At 36.4% G+C, this 19,695-nt stretch overlaps 2 protein-coding genes across 2 annotated transcripts in view; one reads left to right on the forward strand and one right to left on the reverse strand.

Moving 5' to 3' along the window:
* Positions 1 to 4,744, reverse strand: part of GPALPP1 (GPALPP motifs containing 1) — a 37,891-nt gene extending 33,147 nt beyond the window's left edge. The window contains exons 1-3 of the mRNA XM_045839054.1: positions 4,567 to 4,744; positions 2,242 to 2,374; positions 1,362 to 1,460 (exon numbers count right to left, since the gene is read on the reverse strand). Coding sequence (XP_045695010.1) covers positions 1,362 to 1,460; positions 2,242 to 2,374; positions 4,567 to 4,654 — 320 coding nt within the window. The 5' untranslated portion in view covers positions 4,655 to 4,744. The remainder of the gene's footprint in view (positions 1 to 1,361; positions 1,461 to 2,241; positions 2,375 to 4,566) is intronic.
* Positions 4,745 to 4,842: 98 nt separating this feature from the next.
* NUFIP1 (nuclear FMR1 interacting protein 1) overlaps positions 4,843 to 19,695 on the forward strand; it is a 50,070-nt gene continuing 35,217 nt past the window's right edge. The window contains exons 1-6 of the mRNA XM_045839091.1: positions 4,843 to 5,282; positions 7,284 to 7,366; positions 8,458 to 8,556; positions 9,470 to 9,532; positions 10,164 to 10,240; positions 17,707 to 17,799. Coding sequence (XP_045695047.1) covers positions 4,871 to 5,282; positions 7,284 to 7,366; positions 8,458 to 8,556; positions 9,470 to 9,532; positions 10,164 to 10,240; positions 17,707 to 17,799 — 827 coding nt within the window. The 5' untranslated portion in view covers positions 4,843 to 4,870. The remainder of the gene's footprint in view (positions 5,283 to 7,283; positions 7,367 to 8,457; positions 8,557 to 9,469; positions 9,533 to 10,163; positions 10,241 to 17,706; positions 17,800 to 19,695) is intronic.

Below are 19,695 nucleotides of genomic sequence, written 5' to 3' on the forward strand. Positions count from 1 at the left end.
CCTCTGTCTCTGGAAGTAAATGAATAAAATCTTAAAAAAAAAAGAAAAAGAAAAAAATTACAGCTCAATTCTCTGGCCTCAGGGTATTAGTGAAGATAAAAGTACTGGTACATGACATTTTAAAATATATTAAGGGAATCTAATCATGACATGTTATGGCTGTATAAAAGGTTTCTCCCTATATTATATGCAACCACCTATTTATTTCACATATATTTTATTATTGCCAATACATAATTCTCAAAAAAGAAACTGTTATACATTTAATAATTTATTTTCTTGAAAGAAATATTATATCCTCAGCAAATTTTTTACAAAGGGCCAGAGGGGAAAATTTAGGCATTGAGGGCTACATTTAGGTCTTATTGCATATGTATTTTTGATTTTCTAATGACTCTTTAAAGATCATTCTTAGCTTAGGGGCCATGCAAAAACACACAGTAGATTGTCTATCCTTGTTACCTCCATAAATTTGGAGCTGACAAATATGATGATAAACTGAATATAAAATGTGTAACAGTCTTTTTTCTTTTTACTTTTTCTTACATATTGCTATATAATGTTATGAATTATAAACAATTTGATGTGCAATTTCATATTCAGCATTTAAAAATTTTACAAGTCCAAGAAAATAGGAACCAATATTTAGTATATGCTTACTCTGTGCCAGGCACCATACACATACATGTGTATGTGTGTGTGTATATATATGTATAAATATGAAATTAAAAAGTCTGAATTAAAAGTCAAATACCAGGATTCGAGGTCTCAGGTCTATCACTTACCATGTGTGTAACCTTATCTGTTTACAAAAAGGGAAAAGGATAATGTTCCACCCAGCCTACCATAAAACACTTTTGTGAGTATCAAATAGGAGATTTGGAAGTTTTATAAACTATGGAAGTGTCATAAACATATATAATTATTTTTTATTATAATTATTTTTCTTTTTAAAATTAATTTTTAAAGATTTTTATCTATTTATTTTTAGAGAAAGAAGAAGGGAAGGAGAAAAAGAGGGAGAGAAACATCAATGTGTACTTGCCTCTCATGTGCCCCCTACTGGGGACTTGGCCAGCAACCCAGGCCGGTGCCCTGGCTGGGAATTGAACCCTCCACCCTTTGGTTACAGGTCCACACTTAATCCACTGAGCTACATCAGCCAAGGCTATAATTATTTTTCTTAAAGTGAAGTGATTATTTAAAAGTTTATTTAAATAATTATTGTTATTATATGAATTCCAATGTCATATAAACATATAAGTAAAAAAACAATTTCAGACAACTTTTGGATGAATTAATAGACTCTTTCTAAGTTGAAATACTTAGAAAAGACTGGCCTGAAATATTACACATTATACCTTGGAGGAGAATCATCCTGCTTTTTAAATCCAGGAGGAAGGGCTGGTCCAAAAAATCCTTCATCATCATCATCGTCACCTTGATTTCTCTCCCGTTTTCTGGAAACACAGTAGTATAACTTTATACACATAACATATTTTCCATAGAAATTTCAATTTTTTACTTCAATGAATTGTATAAATACTGAAACAATAAATTAACCTTACTAATTAAGAAAAAACAAACATCACAATAAGTCTCTCACTAATCTTTTCCTGGAATTTATTTTTCACCTAAAATAGAGATTGGTTACTTTTTTTTAGAGCGGTAATATATCAATTTTCTTCATTTTTTGTGATGGTAAAGATTCCACCCAATGAAGTTTCAAATAGTAAACTGCTTGCCAGATGTTTTTGAGCCAAGAAGTTTATGACTTTGGCTTTTAATCTCATTTAAGGAAGGATTTTATGTTGCTATTTCTATCTCATAATCTTTAAAATGCATGAAAAAACCCCTGCTACTCAATAGTAAACAAAAATTTGACATCTTATTAACATGTGCTTGTATGAGTAAGGCTAGATTAGAAGGAAATTTAACTTAAAACAAACAGTGCATATGTAATTTTAAAAAAATATACTCTATGGTTTATTTAGAATATTTAGTCACTTCAATAAAACCTTAAGGAAAAATTTTATAAGAATTTATCAAAACTCTAGCTATTTCCACACCTATGTTCTACTAGAATAAACTACTTTGTAATAAGTATAGTTTATAAGGAAATGTCACATGGAAAGATTTCTTCCTGAGTTGCATAAATGCAGATGTGATATCCCCCTTTCTAGAGATCTGTTCCAGCCCGTGTATACTAGATTTGAAGCCTGGATTAAGGAAGTGACTGACCTTGCAGGTGGACCGGTGTCATCTTCTTCAGATTCTTGATTCCCTCCTTCATACAAAGAACTACTGTCCTCATCACTGCCTGATGATTCTGAACTACTGCTTTTATAATTAGGAGGTAGAGCTGGTCCTGCAACTAAAGATTTCTCGTGTATGTCAAAACTGGCCACAATCACTACAACAAACCCCTAGTTGACATTTTATACTTTCTTTTTTGAATTCACAGCACTGACTGGCTATCATTTATTATGGACTTTAATCTCATTTACTCCTATTTGTGTATAGTGGTTCTGTCTTTCCAACTCCAGGAAGGCAGAAATCATGTCTTATACAATATAACTATGAGAATCACAAAAACTTTAATACCCAAACTCATTCAACCATGGTGGAATGGAACTTTCCTTGCTAAAGTAAAAGCCTGACTTTTTAATGGTTATAACAAAGGAGATCTGGAAGGAAACCTCTAGGTCAGTGATTTTGAGCTGGTTTGCCTCAAGAATTTTTAAAACATGCAATTCCTGACTAGTTAGGGGCACTGACCTCTTTTCCCTTAGACTCTCATATTTTTAAAGAATGACAACAGCCAACACAACAATAGCCATCCAGTGTGAATGAATCAAAATTAAATCTTTTTTTGTTAGACCGGCAAAAAATATATTTTTTGGTGTGCTGAAGAATTTTAGTAATTAGTTTATGTGTGCCATGAGATGGAAAAGGCTGAAAACCGCTGCTCTAGGTGGAAACATCGTCTCCAGGTAATCAAAGAACTAATGTTAGACTAAGAAATGGGAGAGTTACTCTTTTAGCTTTATTCTTTTCCAACTCTGGTGTCAGTCCCAGCCTGCAAATTAGAACAAACATTAAAGGAGATAGATAATGCATGGAGGAGTCTGAGAAGAATTTATGAACACCATAGTGCAATGGTGGAGACAGGCAAGCCAACGAATTATTCAAAAACACTGTATTAAATACATAATGTAATTAAGTAGGAAAAAAACCCTATGGGTAAAGAGGAAGGTATGACAATGTTTGAGGGAGTTTGGGAAAGGCTTCACTGAGGTGAGATTTAAGTTGGGTTCTCAGGGATGGGGTAGCGGTCTGTCAGGTATGTTAGGAAGTACAGAGTGAAGCCAGAAGAAGCTTCTCTAAGGAACTGCCAGAAATTCTAATTGGTTTGAGCTCTGGGCTGTGTGTGTCAGGTGCAATGACAGAACTAAAAGCTAGGGAGGCAGGTCAGGCTAGAGAGCAAAGCGTCTTCTCCAAGAGCCTGGCACTGTATATCAAAAGGCACAGAGCACCAGCTTCATTCTACAGAGGGCTTCCCCATTTAACTAGCTGTGTGATCTGGGCAATAGCCTGGGCCTCCGTGTCCCCAGTTGTAACAAGGAAATATGAACAAAAAAGGAGCTATATACTAACGCTCAGTGAAACGCTCAGTGACCAAAAGTAACCACACAGGTCTGATCACAATTTCCTAATGGTGAGTAGTTAAGGGCCTAGCAAAGGTCAATGTTTACCTTAAGTGAGCCCTGTCCATCATTCTTAGGCATCTAGGATAACATACTTTTGAAATGTTAGAGTAACTTTCTAGACCTGTCAAAGAATTGCAGGCACCAGAGCACAGGACCACCGGAGACTACAGAACCCCTCATTGTTATCTGGTTCCTCCAATACTATGTTTTTGTACTGTAAATGTTAATTAACAATACTGTTAACAACTCAGTGATATAAGATAAATATGTTTCTTCACTTTGCTTTTTATTCAGTCCTAGAGATTTCCCCACTTTGCTTCCCATCTCCCACCCTTAATCTACCACCAGTTGATTTCAGGTACCTTCCTTACGTTTTCACCTTTGATTATAAATACATACAAGGAACTGCAAACCTGCCATTCTCCAGAACATTTTCTCAATCCATTGAGAACTTGCTTCAGGGCACGTTCAGAAATATTTGGCTCAAATAAACTCTAAAACTTGTCTATAGGTTTGGACGTTTTTTCTAGACAGCAAGAATTAACTCTACCTTACACAGTTGCTAGGAAAATTAAATGACTGAGTGTGTATGGACAGTTGAGCACAGCGTCCAGCCCATTTAATGCTAAATGGGAACACATCTTCATTGTAATAATTATCAAGCCAAAACTCGTTTCGGAGGTCTCCATGGCCTCCTCCCCTGCTGCTAAGGCCTGGGAAGGAAAGTTAGCTTGGGTTGCCCGCGGCCACACCCCACTTCCCAGCCTTCCAGGCCTTAAACTTCTATTCAGAGAGTAAGGCCGGGACAGGGAAGGGGCACGAGGGCATGGCGGGCAGGGGACGCACCGCGGCTTACCCGGGCTGGGGTCCCGCTCCTTGTCCTCTGCTGTTCCAAGGGCCTTGAAGCCCGGCGGCAGAGCCGGCCCGATCAGATCCCTCGCCATGCACAGTGGCGGATATTGGTAACGAATGCAAGTGTGTCCACACAAACCTAACCCCAAAACAGCCCGCGACCCGTCGCAAAGGCTGGAAGTTTTTCCGGCGCTGACCAATGACATTTCAGCCTGTGGTTGGCTGATCCTTGGGAATTCGCGATAACGGAAGTGACGAGTAAGGCAGGCTCCCCAGTCGAGCACCGGGTCCTGGACCTGGCCGGCAGCATGGCTGAGTCGGCTGGTGGATTTGTAGCTCCCGCTGGGTGGTTTTCAGCTCCCGAGCTGATCCCTACGCTGGGGCCTCTGAGCGACACAGCCCCTCTGCCACCCAATTGGATGCTCTGGGCCTTGTTGCCGCCGCCTCCACCCCCTTCGTGGTCGCCTCCCGCAGGAGGGTCACAGCCTTGCTCGGAGGTGCCACCCCCGGTGGAGACCCCGGTGGTCACCGACACGTCTCCTGGCTTCAACACCCAGATCCTTCCCGGAGCTCAGTCCCTCTTCGACACCCAGTCCCGCCTTGATTCGCAGCCTCAGGTCGACGGCCAACATTCCTGGAATTTCCAGGCTTCGACATCATGGCCCTGGAGACAGTCTCTTGGTAGTTTCCCTTGGCATCAGAAAGCCCACGACACTCCGGGTAGGCTGTTACTCTTCTCCCTACCACGCCCCCATTTACTCTTCTTTTCCCCTTTCCTCTCCAGTTTTTCTTTTTTTCCTCTCCACTGAGGATTTTGCGCTGCACTCTTGGAGTCTGGTCATTAATGTCTCACAAATTGAGAAGAATGTGTTTCTCCCTTTCATCCAATTTAGCAGTTATTTATTGAATTCAACTATGTGTCAGGACTGGGAACATCGTAGTGAACAAAGCATACGAAAATTCTTATCTTTATGGAGCTTAACATCTAATGCAAGAGGACAGAATGAAACTGTAGTAGAAGACAGTGAGTGGTATGGAGGAAGATAAAGAAGAGTGATATGTAGTGCACTTTTAAATGTCAGTGTGAGTTATAAGGAAGGTAACATTTGGCCCAAGACTTCAGGGAGGTGAGGAATCAGGTCTGGGGATACGTGTGGGGTAATAAAGATACAGGCAGAAGAAATGGCAACCGCGAAAGCTTTGAGGCAGGAGCTATAGATCAGAATGGAAGCCAGCATGGTTAAAGAGGACTGAGCCTCGAGTAGAATTGTAGAAAATTGGGGAAGAGGGTAGACCGTTGTTGAGGGCCTTGTAGTTTGATGGGACTTGGGTTTTTATACTGTAGGGGAGTGACATGATTTGATGTATGTTTTTAAAGGATTAATGTGGCTACCAATGGGAAGTGAATGAAAGGGAAGTTACTGCAGTTTTCTAGGTGAGATATAGTGGGGAGTTGGACCAGGGTGGAGCTCAGGAGGTGATGAGAAGTAGTTGGTTTCTAGATATATTTTGAAGGTAGGGTAGGGCCCAAACAACTTCCTGAAGGATCAGATATAGGGTGTGAGGTAAAGAGGAGATGAGTTTAATTTAAAGTGCTTTGCCAAACAAATGGAAGGATGTGGATGGAGCAGATTTGGAAAGAAGACCAGGAGTTGAGTTTGATATATGTGCGTCAAACTCAATCAATAGAAATGTTGAATGGGCTGTTAGCTATGTTGTACTTCAGGGGACATTTGTGGCTGGGTGTTATCAGCATGTAGATCGTACTTTAAAGTCATGAGATTGTTCACCAGTCTCTTGCATAAGATTCAGTTTAGATTAAATTGAATCTAAGTCAATGTGTGCCAATTAAGCCAATTAAGTCAATTAAGCCAAATGCTGAGGATATGAACATTCCTGAGGCAATACTAAGTCAGGTGAGATGGGTTCATAAATGTAAATAACAATACAGTGTGACTGGTAATGGCGGCATGTAAAAAGTGCCTTCAGAGTTTCGAGGAGTTGGGAACAGCTTTTGGATTAGTGTCCTGAGAATTGTTTAGGAAGAGATATTTTTTAGGCACAGGCAAAGAGGTGTCCCTACAAGATGAGTTGTGAAGATTGCCGTATTCTACTGTGACTGAAGCAGAGTATGTGGAAGGTATGGGGAAAGTGAAAAAATAAGCTGGGATCTCATTGACGCACTCTAGGAAGCCATCTGCAGATTTTGAGCAGGGCTGTGACAGTTGGAGGATTGTTTTTGTGGTGTCAGGGTACAGAGTCTGTTGAAAGAAAGGACTTTAGAAACTGTAAAACAGTTGGGAGGGCTTCACAGTAGATCAGGGTTTCAGAGTTGGATCATGGCAATAAAAAAGGAAAAGGATTTGAGAGAAAATGTGTTTTACAAGGTTGTTTTCCTGGTTGTTTCCAACATAATAAAATTGATGTTGAAAGAGCTATATTAAGGGTTTTACTGTTTATTGATAAATGTCTAATATTTGAAACAACTACAGGAAATTTTATCAGATTAGCTTGTTCATTGCTTCGATGCCTAAAGCATCTATGGACATTTAATCTCACCACTATGTATTAATTTGAAAAATATTTATTTGGTAGACTACTCTTAATCTTTTATAATTGTTCAAGCAGTTTTTACTCAAGTATTTGTGACATGCTATAGCAAATAAAAATTTACACAATTGTTTAGTTGTAAACATTTATGGATCTCTTTTTGTTTTTCAGTTAATCATTCTTATTTTCCACAAAAATATGATGCAAAGCTTACTGACTTCAACTTCCCTCCCTGTAGAAAACATAAAAAAAAGGTATTTTCGAAGATGTTCTTGAATGTAGCACTTTGGTCCCAATGTTATTCTTTCCTATATTATGCTTCTATAATAACTCTCTCAGTGTTTTGCATTCATTATTGACACAGTGGAGCCTGACTATAATAGGATCTTCAGGGAATCTTAGCTGTAAGTGAAAATTTCAGTGGAATCTTTTTGAGAAATAAATGAAATCATAGAAAAAAGAAACAATTCATTTCAATACAGTATCAGGAGTGAGTATTACTGAAAATTATAATTACAGATAAATGAAGATGTTTTTAAACCTCAATGAAGTGAAAAATAACGTATAAATTATATATATATATTACTAGACGATTAGGAGAGGGGGGAAATAAAGGTCTTTTGTAATTTTTTAAGGAGGAACAACTCGATTATATTCAGAAGTGAAATCTTAAAATGAGCTTATTTTATCTGATGTAGTTTACAATCTGGTCTTTCACCTTTTAAAGTATGTAAATAATGTCATTAGTTGAGAATAAATTGAGTAAGTTTCTTTATTTTGGCATGAAAATATGTACCTAATATTAACAAAATATTGTGAAACTGTACTATATTTATAATATCTCAACATTAAATATTTTCTATGGAGTTTATCATGTCTAAGCATAATATAACATTGGGAGTAAAAAAATAACTGATCTTTATCTAAATAATTCTTTATCCCCTTCTGTAGTTTTTTATATATTTATATTTACATATATACACACATATATGGATTTTTTGAAAGATGGAATGCTGTTTTTACCCTGAATGTTTATTTTTAGATTGTCTTGATACATCTTCTTTATTTAGATCACCACTTTGCAAGCTATTCACTGTTTATGTTAGCTCTACTCAGATTTAAAAATTTTTGTTGTGCCTGGCTTTTCCTAATATATTTGCTTAAATTAAAAGAAAAAAGAAGAGAGAGAATTGTCTCTTCATTAGTAATGTCTTCAGGAGTTTCCCCCACATATAAGGGTTATGTGAAAAATCAAAGTATGTATTGCTAGAAAGATACTTATGTTTTTATTATTGATTAAAGATTTTTCACCAAAAGCCTAACACCTCTTTATTTTTATTTGTAGAAAAGAAAAGAACCGGTTTTTCACTGTTTTTGTGATACCTGTGATCGTGGTTTTAAAAATCAAGAAAAGTATGATAAACATATGTCTGAACATACAAAAGTAGGTTTTTTTGGTTATGCTGTGATTTATATAGGAAAATGGATATAGTTGGTAGAAATTCTGAGCTGCTTCTCCTTAAAAGTTATGTTTGATGACCTGATAAATTGGGACCCTGGAATTTACAGTTTGAGGGTGGGGAGCCAACTGCTTCAGGAAGAGGTAAGATGGCAGCAAAGAAGGATGGTCTCACAGCTGTTAGTGTATGTGGGCCTCCTCTGCTTCATAACAGGGCTGGTTCCCCCTCCATTTGCTCTGTGCATCTTTGTAAGCTCTTTTCTCTGTAAGGCTCCCCTTGAGTATATAACTACATCATGTAATTTGCCATGGCCCATCACTTTCTAAGGGTGGTCTGGACCTTATTAAGTACTTAAAAATTTTTTTAACCAGCCCTGGCCCGGTGGCTCAGTTGGTTGGAGCATCATCCTGTTATACCGAAGTTGCAAGTTTAATCCCCAGTGAGGGCACTGCAGGAATCAACCAATGAAAGCATGAATAAATGGAACAATGAATTAGTATTTCCATCTCTCTACCTTCCTCTCTCTCTAAAATCAATTAAAAATAATTTCTAGCCAGAATATTTGAGAAATAAAGTTATAAAAGAAAGTTCTTAGTTTGAAAAAGGTTTTCTTTCAGCTTATATTTATAGAAATGCCCCTCACTTTCAGGAATAAAAATCATTTTAAAACACTGAAAGTAAATAATGTGTATTACTGTACTGTATACTTTGAAAATGCCATTTTTTTAAAAATTCAACTCTGTTTGGAGTGACTTTTACTGTTGACATAACTATGCAGTGATAACACCACATAGATGGGGTAACTGTGATATGACTACAGTATGTCTGTATATGTAGTAATAGGGTGTACTTAATATGGAAAAACATTGAATAGTCTTTTTTTGTTAACTCTTACAGTGTCCTGAAGTTGATTGCTCTTTTAGTGCACATGAGAAGATTGTCCAATTCCATTGGAAAAATGTAAGTTCCTGTGGGTTTTTTTCCATACACACTTTTTCTTTCATTGATTTGTTATCTTCAACAGCTCTTCACTTACATAGCCTAACAATAACATTCATGCAGTGCTTTGTACTTTGAACGGCATTCTTATGTCTATTATTCAATTTTATCCTCACAAACCACTGTGTAAAGTAGATAGATATTGGCCCTGTTGAACAGATAAAATAGTGATTTGCCCAGGGCCTCAGAACTGATTCTTGCATTTGAAATTTCTTTTATTCAAAATTCTATGTTATTTTTCTATACCATGCTGCTTCAAATTCATTTGTGTATTCATTATTTCTTTAGCTACCTCCCTCAATTTTGGTTGTTAGGCCATCAGTTTGGGTATTTAACGTCAGTTGAAAAGTGGGTGATATATTTACTTTGTAACCAAAATTATATTACTCCCTTTTCTCTTATTAATAGCTCTAATTTAAATATATAGGAAATTATTCTTTATTCTTCAAAGGAAAAATCATAGGATGGGTAAAACCTGTTTACTCAGTTTTAAACTTTTGGCTATAGAGTCTCCATTATCCCCGATAATGCTTGAGATTTAGCCAAAAGCATAAATATGCTTCCTGATGTTGAGCAGGCTTTTTCCCCCTAGATGCATGCTCCAGGTATGAAGAAGATCAAATTAGACACTCCAGAGGAGATTGCGAGATGGAGAGAAGAAAGGAGAAAGTAAGTAAAGGATCTAGAACCAGTGAAGTAACTGTCTTTTACTGTGGCAAGGCTGAGTATGTCAAAATAATGACATTACTCAAGCTGCTGCTTCTAGAAAATCATACCTTCTCTGTCTTTGAAATTCTGCTCACTGCTTTAGCCCAGCTGAAATCCTACCACCCTGGGGATAGTTTCATCTGCCTTCAGGACTATCTTGCCCTTCTTTGAATACAGTATCTGGTATCTGCTCTGCCTCTTTAACCCTCATTATAATCCTATTGATGAACTTTGCATATGTAACTTTTTTTTAAAAATTACTTTATTGTTCAATTACAGTTGTCTGCATTTCCCCCCAACATTCCCCCCCACCCCAGCCAATCCCACCTCCCTCTCTTGCATATGTAACTATTTAAAAAAAACTATAGGTTTTACAAATGTAAGAACCATCTTTTATATGGCTCTTTATATCCCATGGAGCCATAGATATAAGGGATCTTATAAATGTTGATATATATAAATAGACCTTGGATATATTTTTATTATGTGTGTAATTCTGTTTTGGTACATACAGGTAAGTGGTTGGAGAAATCCTGCTGAGACTCATTTTTAATTCATGTTTTAAACTAAACTTTTTTTTTTTTAAAGAAATGGGGCAGAAACGTGTTTTTCTGATTAATAATTACGGTTGTAGATTAGTAATATAACTAATACTAATTAAATTGCTGTGGTTTTGAACATTAAATTCTGACTACATTGGACAATCACCGAGACAAACCACATAGATTGTATTCGAATGCAACACTTTCTAAAGTAGCTTTCCCCATAGGAATATGAACTATGCCCCCTTGTGGTGGTGTACAACTAATTGGTGCTTTAATGGGAAAAAATTGACTGGCTAGAGAAACTTAAGAAACTTATAGATGCAAACAAACTTAGGATGTAGCATGTGTTTATATAAAGTCCCTGGTAGAAGACTGGTTGATTTTCTAATGTTAGTGAGAAATTTCAGCAACCTTCACATTTATGTTAATGTACATTATGATATCTTTGAATAACTTCTTGTCAATAGTTTAGCTTGAAAATTAGAGGTAAACATTCAGTGTTTGAAAAGGAAAAGATTTTACTATATATGGCCAAGATCACCAAAAGCAGATAGGAATAGACTTTTAATACTCTTTCTCTGAGTAGGATAAATATATGTAATGTATTTGATATGTAATGTATATGTATATGTAATGTAATGTATTTGATATGTAATGTATATGTAATGTAATGTATATGTATATGTAATGTAAGTTGTATATGAGACCATAAACAACTGAAGCATTACCTTGAATCATGTAAGGATAATAATGTCTAGTCAAGGGGTACTTGCAGTCTTTGGAAGGCAGGCCATCAGTTTGTTTTGAAGAGCTTCTCGTAAGAGATGTAGTGCCTGCCCCATCCTCTCCACTTATTTTAAGATACACATCAGTGAAATTCATCCCTTTTAATGCATAGTTCTAACAAATGTATATAGTTGTGTAATCACCACATTGAAGATATAGATTAGTATACTATCATGCCCCAAAATCCCCTCATGCCCTTTGTGGTCAGCTTCTCCCCCAACCTCAGTCCCTGGCTGCCACTGATCTGTTTTCTGTTGTTATTTGTACTTTTGCAGAACATCATATGAACGAAATCATACAGTCTATAGCTTTTGAGTTTGACTTTTTCACTTAGCACAGTGGATTTGAGATTCATTTTTGTTGTTGCATGCAGTAGTAGTTCATTCCTTTCTATTGCTCTTTTTCTGTCCCATGTGGATGTCTCATATATGACTATGCCACAGTGTGTTCATCCATTTCCCAGTTGAGGGACATTTGGGATGTTTCCAGTGTTTGATGATTACAAATAAAGATATCATAAACATCAGTTTACAGGTTTTTGTTTAGACTACAGCATGGGTTTTTATTTGACTTGGGTAAATACCTAGGAGTGGTATTGGTTGGTCAAATGATAAGCATATGTTTAATAAGAAACTGCCACAGCTTTTAGGAGACGAGTTTTAAAATCAAGAAATGCCTAGTTGGACATGACTAGGATGCAGTGGTGCTTGCACCCATTAAGACTGTGCTCCAGTAAATGGAATAGCAACCTTACTATACTGTGGCTTATCATAAAGAGGGTTATTTTTCCAAAGTAGAAAAAGTCCAGAGCTACTCTTCTTGCTCATTATCACCATCAGGCACAGGCTACCTCTGTCTCTCTCTCATTTTTCCTTGGTCTGTGGTTTCATTTTCGTGTCCAGCAGAAGATTCCTACATATCCAAAAATTAAGCCTACATTCTAGGCAGGAAGAAGAGAAAAAGGCATAAGGCACACATAGCCAAAATTGCCCCTTTTCATTGGGAAAACAATAGCTTTGTGTTCCAGGAGACTTCCATGTAGCTCTCATTGAAGTAGGTTGCTAGGCCACCTTTAGTGACAGCAGAGTTGATAAAATATCCCCAGACAAAATTGGTAAGGAAAAGGGAAAACAGGAAGTGGCATTTACCTCAGAGCTTGGTGGGAAAGTTTAAAACTCCAAGTGATACTTGGATGCAGCACTATTCTGAATGAAGGATAGGCAAGCAAGTGTTTAGTATGCTTACTGGTGATTCTTTTTGTGTGAGATAGGTGGGGTCAGAGGGGAAAGAGAGTCTTGTTGTAGTTTCTAGAATGTAGGCCAAAGGTATGACTATGACAGTGTGTTTAATAACTTGGAAGAAGACTGGGCAGATTCTGTGGACTGAATAAATGAGGTTACCGGTTTGTGAAATTATGAAATGCTTAAAGAGAATGAGGAAATTGGGTAAGGTTGACAATTTTGAATGAAGTTTATTTGTACCTATGATATTACCTTGTTGGCATAGTGTACTGGAATTATCTTCTGGTGCTTGCTGACTTCATCCGAAGTTCTTCCATATCTTGTTTTTCCAGTTCTTGCTCTAACATATTTGTACATTATTTCTATAAGTATACTTTATTAATAAAAAGTATGAGAAACATTTCTTTTGGAACTTTTGATAGCTACCTCAAAAATACACTAACATTCTCTCCATTAACAGTGTTTTTAAAAACCTATCATGAAAATACATTTACTTTCTAAATTTCTGTTACCCTAAATTTTTTTTTAAGCCTTACCCTGAGGACATGCTTATTGATTTTAGAGAGAGAGATGTAGGGAGGGAGAGAGAAAGGTAGAGAAACATCTATCATTTGCCTCTAATACATGACCCTACTGGAGATCAAACTAGTAATCTAGGCATGGGCCCTGACCAGGAACTGAACCATAGACCTTTTGGTTTATGGGATGATGCTCCAACCCACTAATCTACCTGGCTAGGGCTGTTACCCTCAATTAAAAAAAATATATATTATTTTAGTTCTGGCTGCTATGGCTCAGTGGATTGAGAACTGGCCTGCAAACTGAAAGGTCACAGGTTCGATTCCCAGTCAGGGTACATGCCTGGGTTGCAGGCCAGATCCCCAGTTGGAGGTGTGCAAGAGGCAACTGCACACTGCTGTTTCTCTCCCTTTCTTTCTCCCTCCCTTACCCTTTCTTTAAAATAAAATATTTTAAAAAGTATTATTTGAACTCCTAAAAAAGTAGATTTCACATCAATATGGCAGAATAATCCTTATGTCTTGAATTTTATCTTTCTTGCAAGAACTATGTTCTTTCTGAGGAAGCCACTATATTTTTTGACATGCAGGAAAGATAAAGACCTTGCAATTGCTAGGTTAGAAAAATCTTGAAAAAGATTTTTCATGGTGTAAGAATTTTAGAGCTGAAAGAAAATGCTAAAGATTTGCTTGGTGTATTACCCCTTTAAAGAAAGTATATCTGCCTTTATTCCTTCATTTTTATTTATTTATTTTTTTCAGATTAGCCAAACTCAGAGGTGCCCATTGTATTTAATTTAAAACTTTAAGGCTTTCCACTAATACTATGGGGAAAAAATCCACCCCCCAAAAAAGCAATTCTTAATTCTTGATTTGTGAGGTAGAAATGTTGATATGATTGGGGAAAACGAGTGATCAGAGGTTTGTTTCCAAAACCTCTCATTTAGGAACAGAGACATGTTTTACAGCAGATGGCAGTCCACTAGGTGGAGTACTTTTGTGATATTTACTTCAGTAGTTGCTGTGGCTCTGAGGAAATCCTTTGAAATTGTGTTCTCAGGTCTTTCAGAATTCCAACAAAGGGGCCTGCTCCTAAAGAATGCTATATCTTTTTGAAGTTCAGAAATACTTTGAAATAAAATACAGTGGTAGGGCTTGTATTGAAGTAGTTGTGGTCCAGTGACAGTAAAGAGGGATTGTTCTATAGAGAACTTAATTAGGAGAGAAGTCACTAAGTGGGTGGTGATTTGGAGATAAGGAAAGAGTTAGAGAGTATAATGTAACCAAAAGAGTATGTGGTAAGATCATGGCTGGCACAGTTTTGCTTATTTATTGACTCTAGTGCTTAAGCAAGGAGAAGGTAAGGAGGTAAGATGAAATGAAATAGGAAAAAGAGAGAAAGAAAAAGGGCTTATAGTTTCAGGGTCAGTTCCTCTTGGAGTATTGGGGAAAGATGGAAATACAGGAAGCAAAGTGATTTTAGAAGATAAAAATAGAGAAACCAACTGTGAAAATATCACTTATCCTAGTCTTTATAACTTCATAATATCCATTGTCTAACAGGAGCTACTAGGCTAAGTTATCTGTATGAAATTGTGCAATGTAAGACAATTTGTGATTTTTTTCAATAGTCTTTGAATTGGTTATTTCAGTTGTACTTTAGAAACCTGACCTGTGACCTTTATCAAAGCTCCAGGGTTTTCTTTGTTCTTGTATCTCAGTAATACGCTGCAGGAGGGGCTTTCGGATTGTTGTATGTGTGTGTATCTGGTATCCCTGTTTTGGGATCATTTGCCTCCTGATACCCTTGTTTTCCTTAATTTTTAGTCTCTAGGTTTTGTGTAAGTAAGTATGGTATAATTTTGGGGCCAAGATTTTATTAATTTAAGCATTGAAAAATAGACTTTTGTGGCTTTTAAAGGGATATTGAAAGATCCTTTACCTGTAGGAAAGTGATACTTTAATTTTCCAGAAAGAGAAAGCTGTTTTAAAAGGCTTCCACCAAAGGAGTTTCCACAGTGTTCTTGATGTCTTACATAAGGAATTCTTTTTATGTTTCACCTACAATTTACTTGCTATAACAGACATTTATGTTCTTTTTTATTGAGAAGCACTTAAGTAGCATCTCAGTAAGTAGCATCTAGTGTACGTGGTACACTAGAGTACCGAATCTTACTGTTTAGAACATTGCCTAACATGTTAAGGGTCTGCAGTAATCAGGAGAAAAATGTTGAAGAGACCTAAGTATATGAATAAGTGAATTTCAGAGGTGTGAATGTTGTTGAGTAGCTGTGAGTTACATGCCTAGACACTGGGGCCTGTGAACATCATCACCTTTTTTCCTCATCATTTCTGCTTTTGCATAGCCTGTCTTCTGATTGAGAACAGCTGGCTGCCATCCCCTCTGTGAGGTCATTTATTGTCACATCTCTTCCTCTTTTAAAGGCTGTGATAGTTCCAGTTCTTTTCGTCTTTCTTCAGGGGTTTTGTTTTTCATCCTGCTAATCATCTTTGAGTCTCTTCTGAATCCCTTCCAAGTTTTATTTTTCCTCAACCCTTCTTTTCAATTTAGTAATATGAAACTGGACACAGTGCCCTGAGAATTTCTGACCACTTTTGAGTATCGTGAGAGGAGACTTCACACTTGAACATGTGCCAGAGTCCATTTCACATAACCTTAGATTATGTTTGCATTCCAAAAGTATAGTCTTATAGTACTGACCATCACGTTTTTAAAAAATATTTTTTCAGAGAGAGGGGAAAGGAGGAAGAATGAGAGAGAGAGAGAGGAACATTGATGTGAGAAAGAAACATTGATTGGTTGGCTCTTGTACGCTCCCTGCCCAGGGACTGAACCCTCAACCTAGGCACATGCCCTGACTGGGAATTGACCTGGTGACCTTTTCTTTGTTGGACAACACCCAACTGAGGCATGCTGGCCAGGGCTGGCTGTCAGATTTTTATCTCTTTATGACCTTGATCTTTTCCTGTTATGTTTATTTATAGTTTGTGTATTCATCATGTTTTATTCATGGACTTTATTTTTCTTGGCTGAAAAAATTGCTTTGCACTATGCTTACTGAAATTTATTGCCTTTTTTTCTGATTACTTCACCAGTTATTATAATTTCCATTCTTATCTTCCGGCGTGACCAACCAATAAGCTTCATATTGTGTGTACTATTCAAATCAGTGATGCAGGTGTTAAAAAAAAAAAAGATGGAGGTAGAAACAATGGCAGAACGAGATTTGTTGGTGTTTCTTGATATTTACTCTGATGAGCAGCCCAGCTGAGTGGTAGAGATCTGTCTGTTTTCCCCTCCTTCTGTGCTGTTCATACTTCTGAGATCTCTTCCCCTTACCACCAGAGTTTGGTTTCTGCATGTCTACTCAACTCTGCCAAGGAGCAAAGAAAGTTCTTTCAGAGCATTTTATTTTGCATACTGCCTTCGGATTTAATCTTAATCACTGCCTTGTATGTATGTCTCCTTGTCCCCATCTCCACTGAATTAGATACAAACTTTCTGGCCTTCTGCCCAAGGCATATTTTGGTCTTAGCCTCCCTTTGTAGTCTGATTGCCTATAACTATGTGTCATACAGAATGAACCACTTGTCATTCCTTGGATCTGTTGCACTTTCGGAGGCCTTGGTTTGTCTGCACTGTTTGTGCTGCTTAGAACACTCAAAAGCTTTTCTTTCTGATTTATGTCTATTAACACCAATTAAGACCAATTTTTTACGTGTTCCTTTTTTTCTGGATTTCTCCAGCTTGATATGATCTTTCCTCCCACCCTCCAGTTTTTATATTCTTTGGGCTAATTGACTATATTTTGCCCTTCGTTTAAGCTGTTTGTGTACTTTTCTTATCCTTTCTGGTAGACTATCTTTTTTGTAAACAGTCTGTTCCTCATCTTGATAGCTTTGGGTATACCACTATGTATTTGCATAAGTAATTGCATAGATTTACATTTTTCTTACAGTATTTACAGGTATGTATATACCAAATAGATTAATTAGATCAGTTTAAGCACATTGTATGATATATTCCATTAAATTCTAGTGTAAAGCTCCTTACCTACTGACACACTGGTAGCAAAGTTTGTGGACTTGCAGCTGGTCTACACTTTGAGTAGCATTTTTCTGGTCTATTTTTTCCCCTTAAAAAGATTCTAGAAGGGATTAAAGATTCATATAAATTTTATATGAAGGGTTATATAAATTATGATTTATGGTATTTGCCATTAAACAGAAGCTGCTAAATGCAGCAGTTGCTTGATTGTGTAATTAAAGTTGTATTCTAAAAGCCCTTTAAAAATTTTTTTGACTTTGTTTTGTAGAAACTACCCAACGCTGACCAATATTGAAAGGAAGAAAAAGTTAAAACTTGAAAAGGAAAAGAGAGGTGCAGTATTAACAACAACACAGTATGGGTAAGTTCCTTAAAATTGCTTACATTTTCAATACTTACTTTAAACAAGTATACTTATAAATAATAAAGAGAGCATACACCAAAATCCTAAAGTCTCTATACTTCCAATTCTAAAATCTTTGCTTTTGTAACTCTTTTACTTAAACATTTTAAAATAATTAATGCCCTATATTTGTATTGTTTTCAAAAAGATTTATAATTAATAAGTCTTTTCTGTTTTTGTCTCCCAGCTGAATTGTTCTCCTTCCCAAAGACAATCCATTTCATCCTTCCAGAAATATTCTACATATATACAGCATGTAGATAATAATCTTTTTTTTTCTTTTTTTGATACTATTCTACACCTTGGTTTTTTAGCCACATAACATACTTAGATGTTGTTTCTTATTAATACATAACGGGTCTCCTCAATCTCTAAGGATATGTTGGAAGCTTAAGGATAACCCATGGGACATCCTTTTTTTTTTTGTAACTTTTGACAGACATTTAAATTCTTACCAAACTTTTACTAATAAAAAATTGCCAGTATTGCCCCATACATACATTTTACACATGTGCAGGAATTTCTGAGAATGGATGCCTAGAAGTGGATTTGCCGAGTCAAAAGATAATTTGTCTTATTGATAACTGACAAATATCTATCATAGAAGCAGTTCTAGTTTACTCTTCCACTAGCAATATATGAGATACCCTGTTTTCACTATTACTCACCTCCATAGAGTTTTTTTCAGTTTATATTTTTCTTGAAATACATTTTAATCTAAGTAAAATATACAAAGCTCCAAAGTACTTGATGCATTTATGCACATACATACACCTACACACCCATGCAAACTCCACACAGATTATTTATACAGTCATGTGCTACTTAACTATGAGTGACACTCCAAGAAGTGTGTTAGGCAATTTTATCATTGTACAAAATTATACAGTATACTTATGCAAAGTAGGATGATATAGCCTACTACACACCTAGGCTGTATGGTGTAGCTTATTGCTCCTAGGCTACAAACCTGTACAGCATGTCACTGTACTGAATACTGTAGGCAGTTGTTAACACAATGATAAGTACTTTACCTGTAAACATTAGAAAGGTAACAGTAACAAAGATAAAAAAAAGAGATACCCCTATATAGGGTACTTACTGTGAACAGACCTTGCTAGACTGAAAGTTGCTCTGTGTAAGTCCATGAGTGAGTGATGAGGGAATGAAAGCCTAGGACATTACTGTACACTCCTGTATACTTTATAAATTTATAAAAGAACATGAGATTAAATCAAGCACATGAGAAAACGATACCATCGAGATGCAGTAAACACAATGTGTGAGGTGGCTATTAGTGTAACACAGCATACTGTTTTACAGCAAACTTTTTTTGAAAGTAGTATGTTCTAAAAATAATAATAAAAAGTATATTATAATAAATACATAAACCAGTATCATTGTTTTTACCATTATCAAATATTATGTACTATATATAACTGTATGTGTATATAATTTTATGTCACTGGCAGCATAGTAGGTTTGTTAACACCAACATTACCACAAACATGTGAGTAATGAATTGTGCTATGAGTTAGCATTTCTCAGCTCTAATCTCATGGGACGCATGTCATATATGCAGTCTGTCATCAACTAAAATAGCATTATGCAGTGCATGACTGTACAGCAAGTGTTTACCTCACAAAGTTCTCTTACACCATCCCTAGTTCAGTGCCTTCCCTCGAAGGTAATCTCATACCTGATTTCTGTCATAGATTTGTTTTACCTGTTCTTGGAATGTTATCTAAGTGGAATCATACATTATATATTCTTTGGTGTGTGATTTTCGATAGCTCAAAATTATTTTGTGAGATTCATTTATATTGCATGTAGCTATAAGTTGTTCATTCTTAC

This window comes from Phyllostomus hastatus, unplaced genomic scaffold (genome assembly GCF_019186645.2).
Source record: "Phyllostomus hastatus isolate PE091 unplaced genomic scaffold, TTU_PhHast_1.1 phas_contig_29, whole genome shotgun sequence".
NCBI lineage: Eukaryota > Metazoa > Chordata > Mammalia > Chiroptera > Phyllostomidae > Phyllostomus > Phyllostomus hastatus.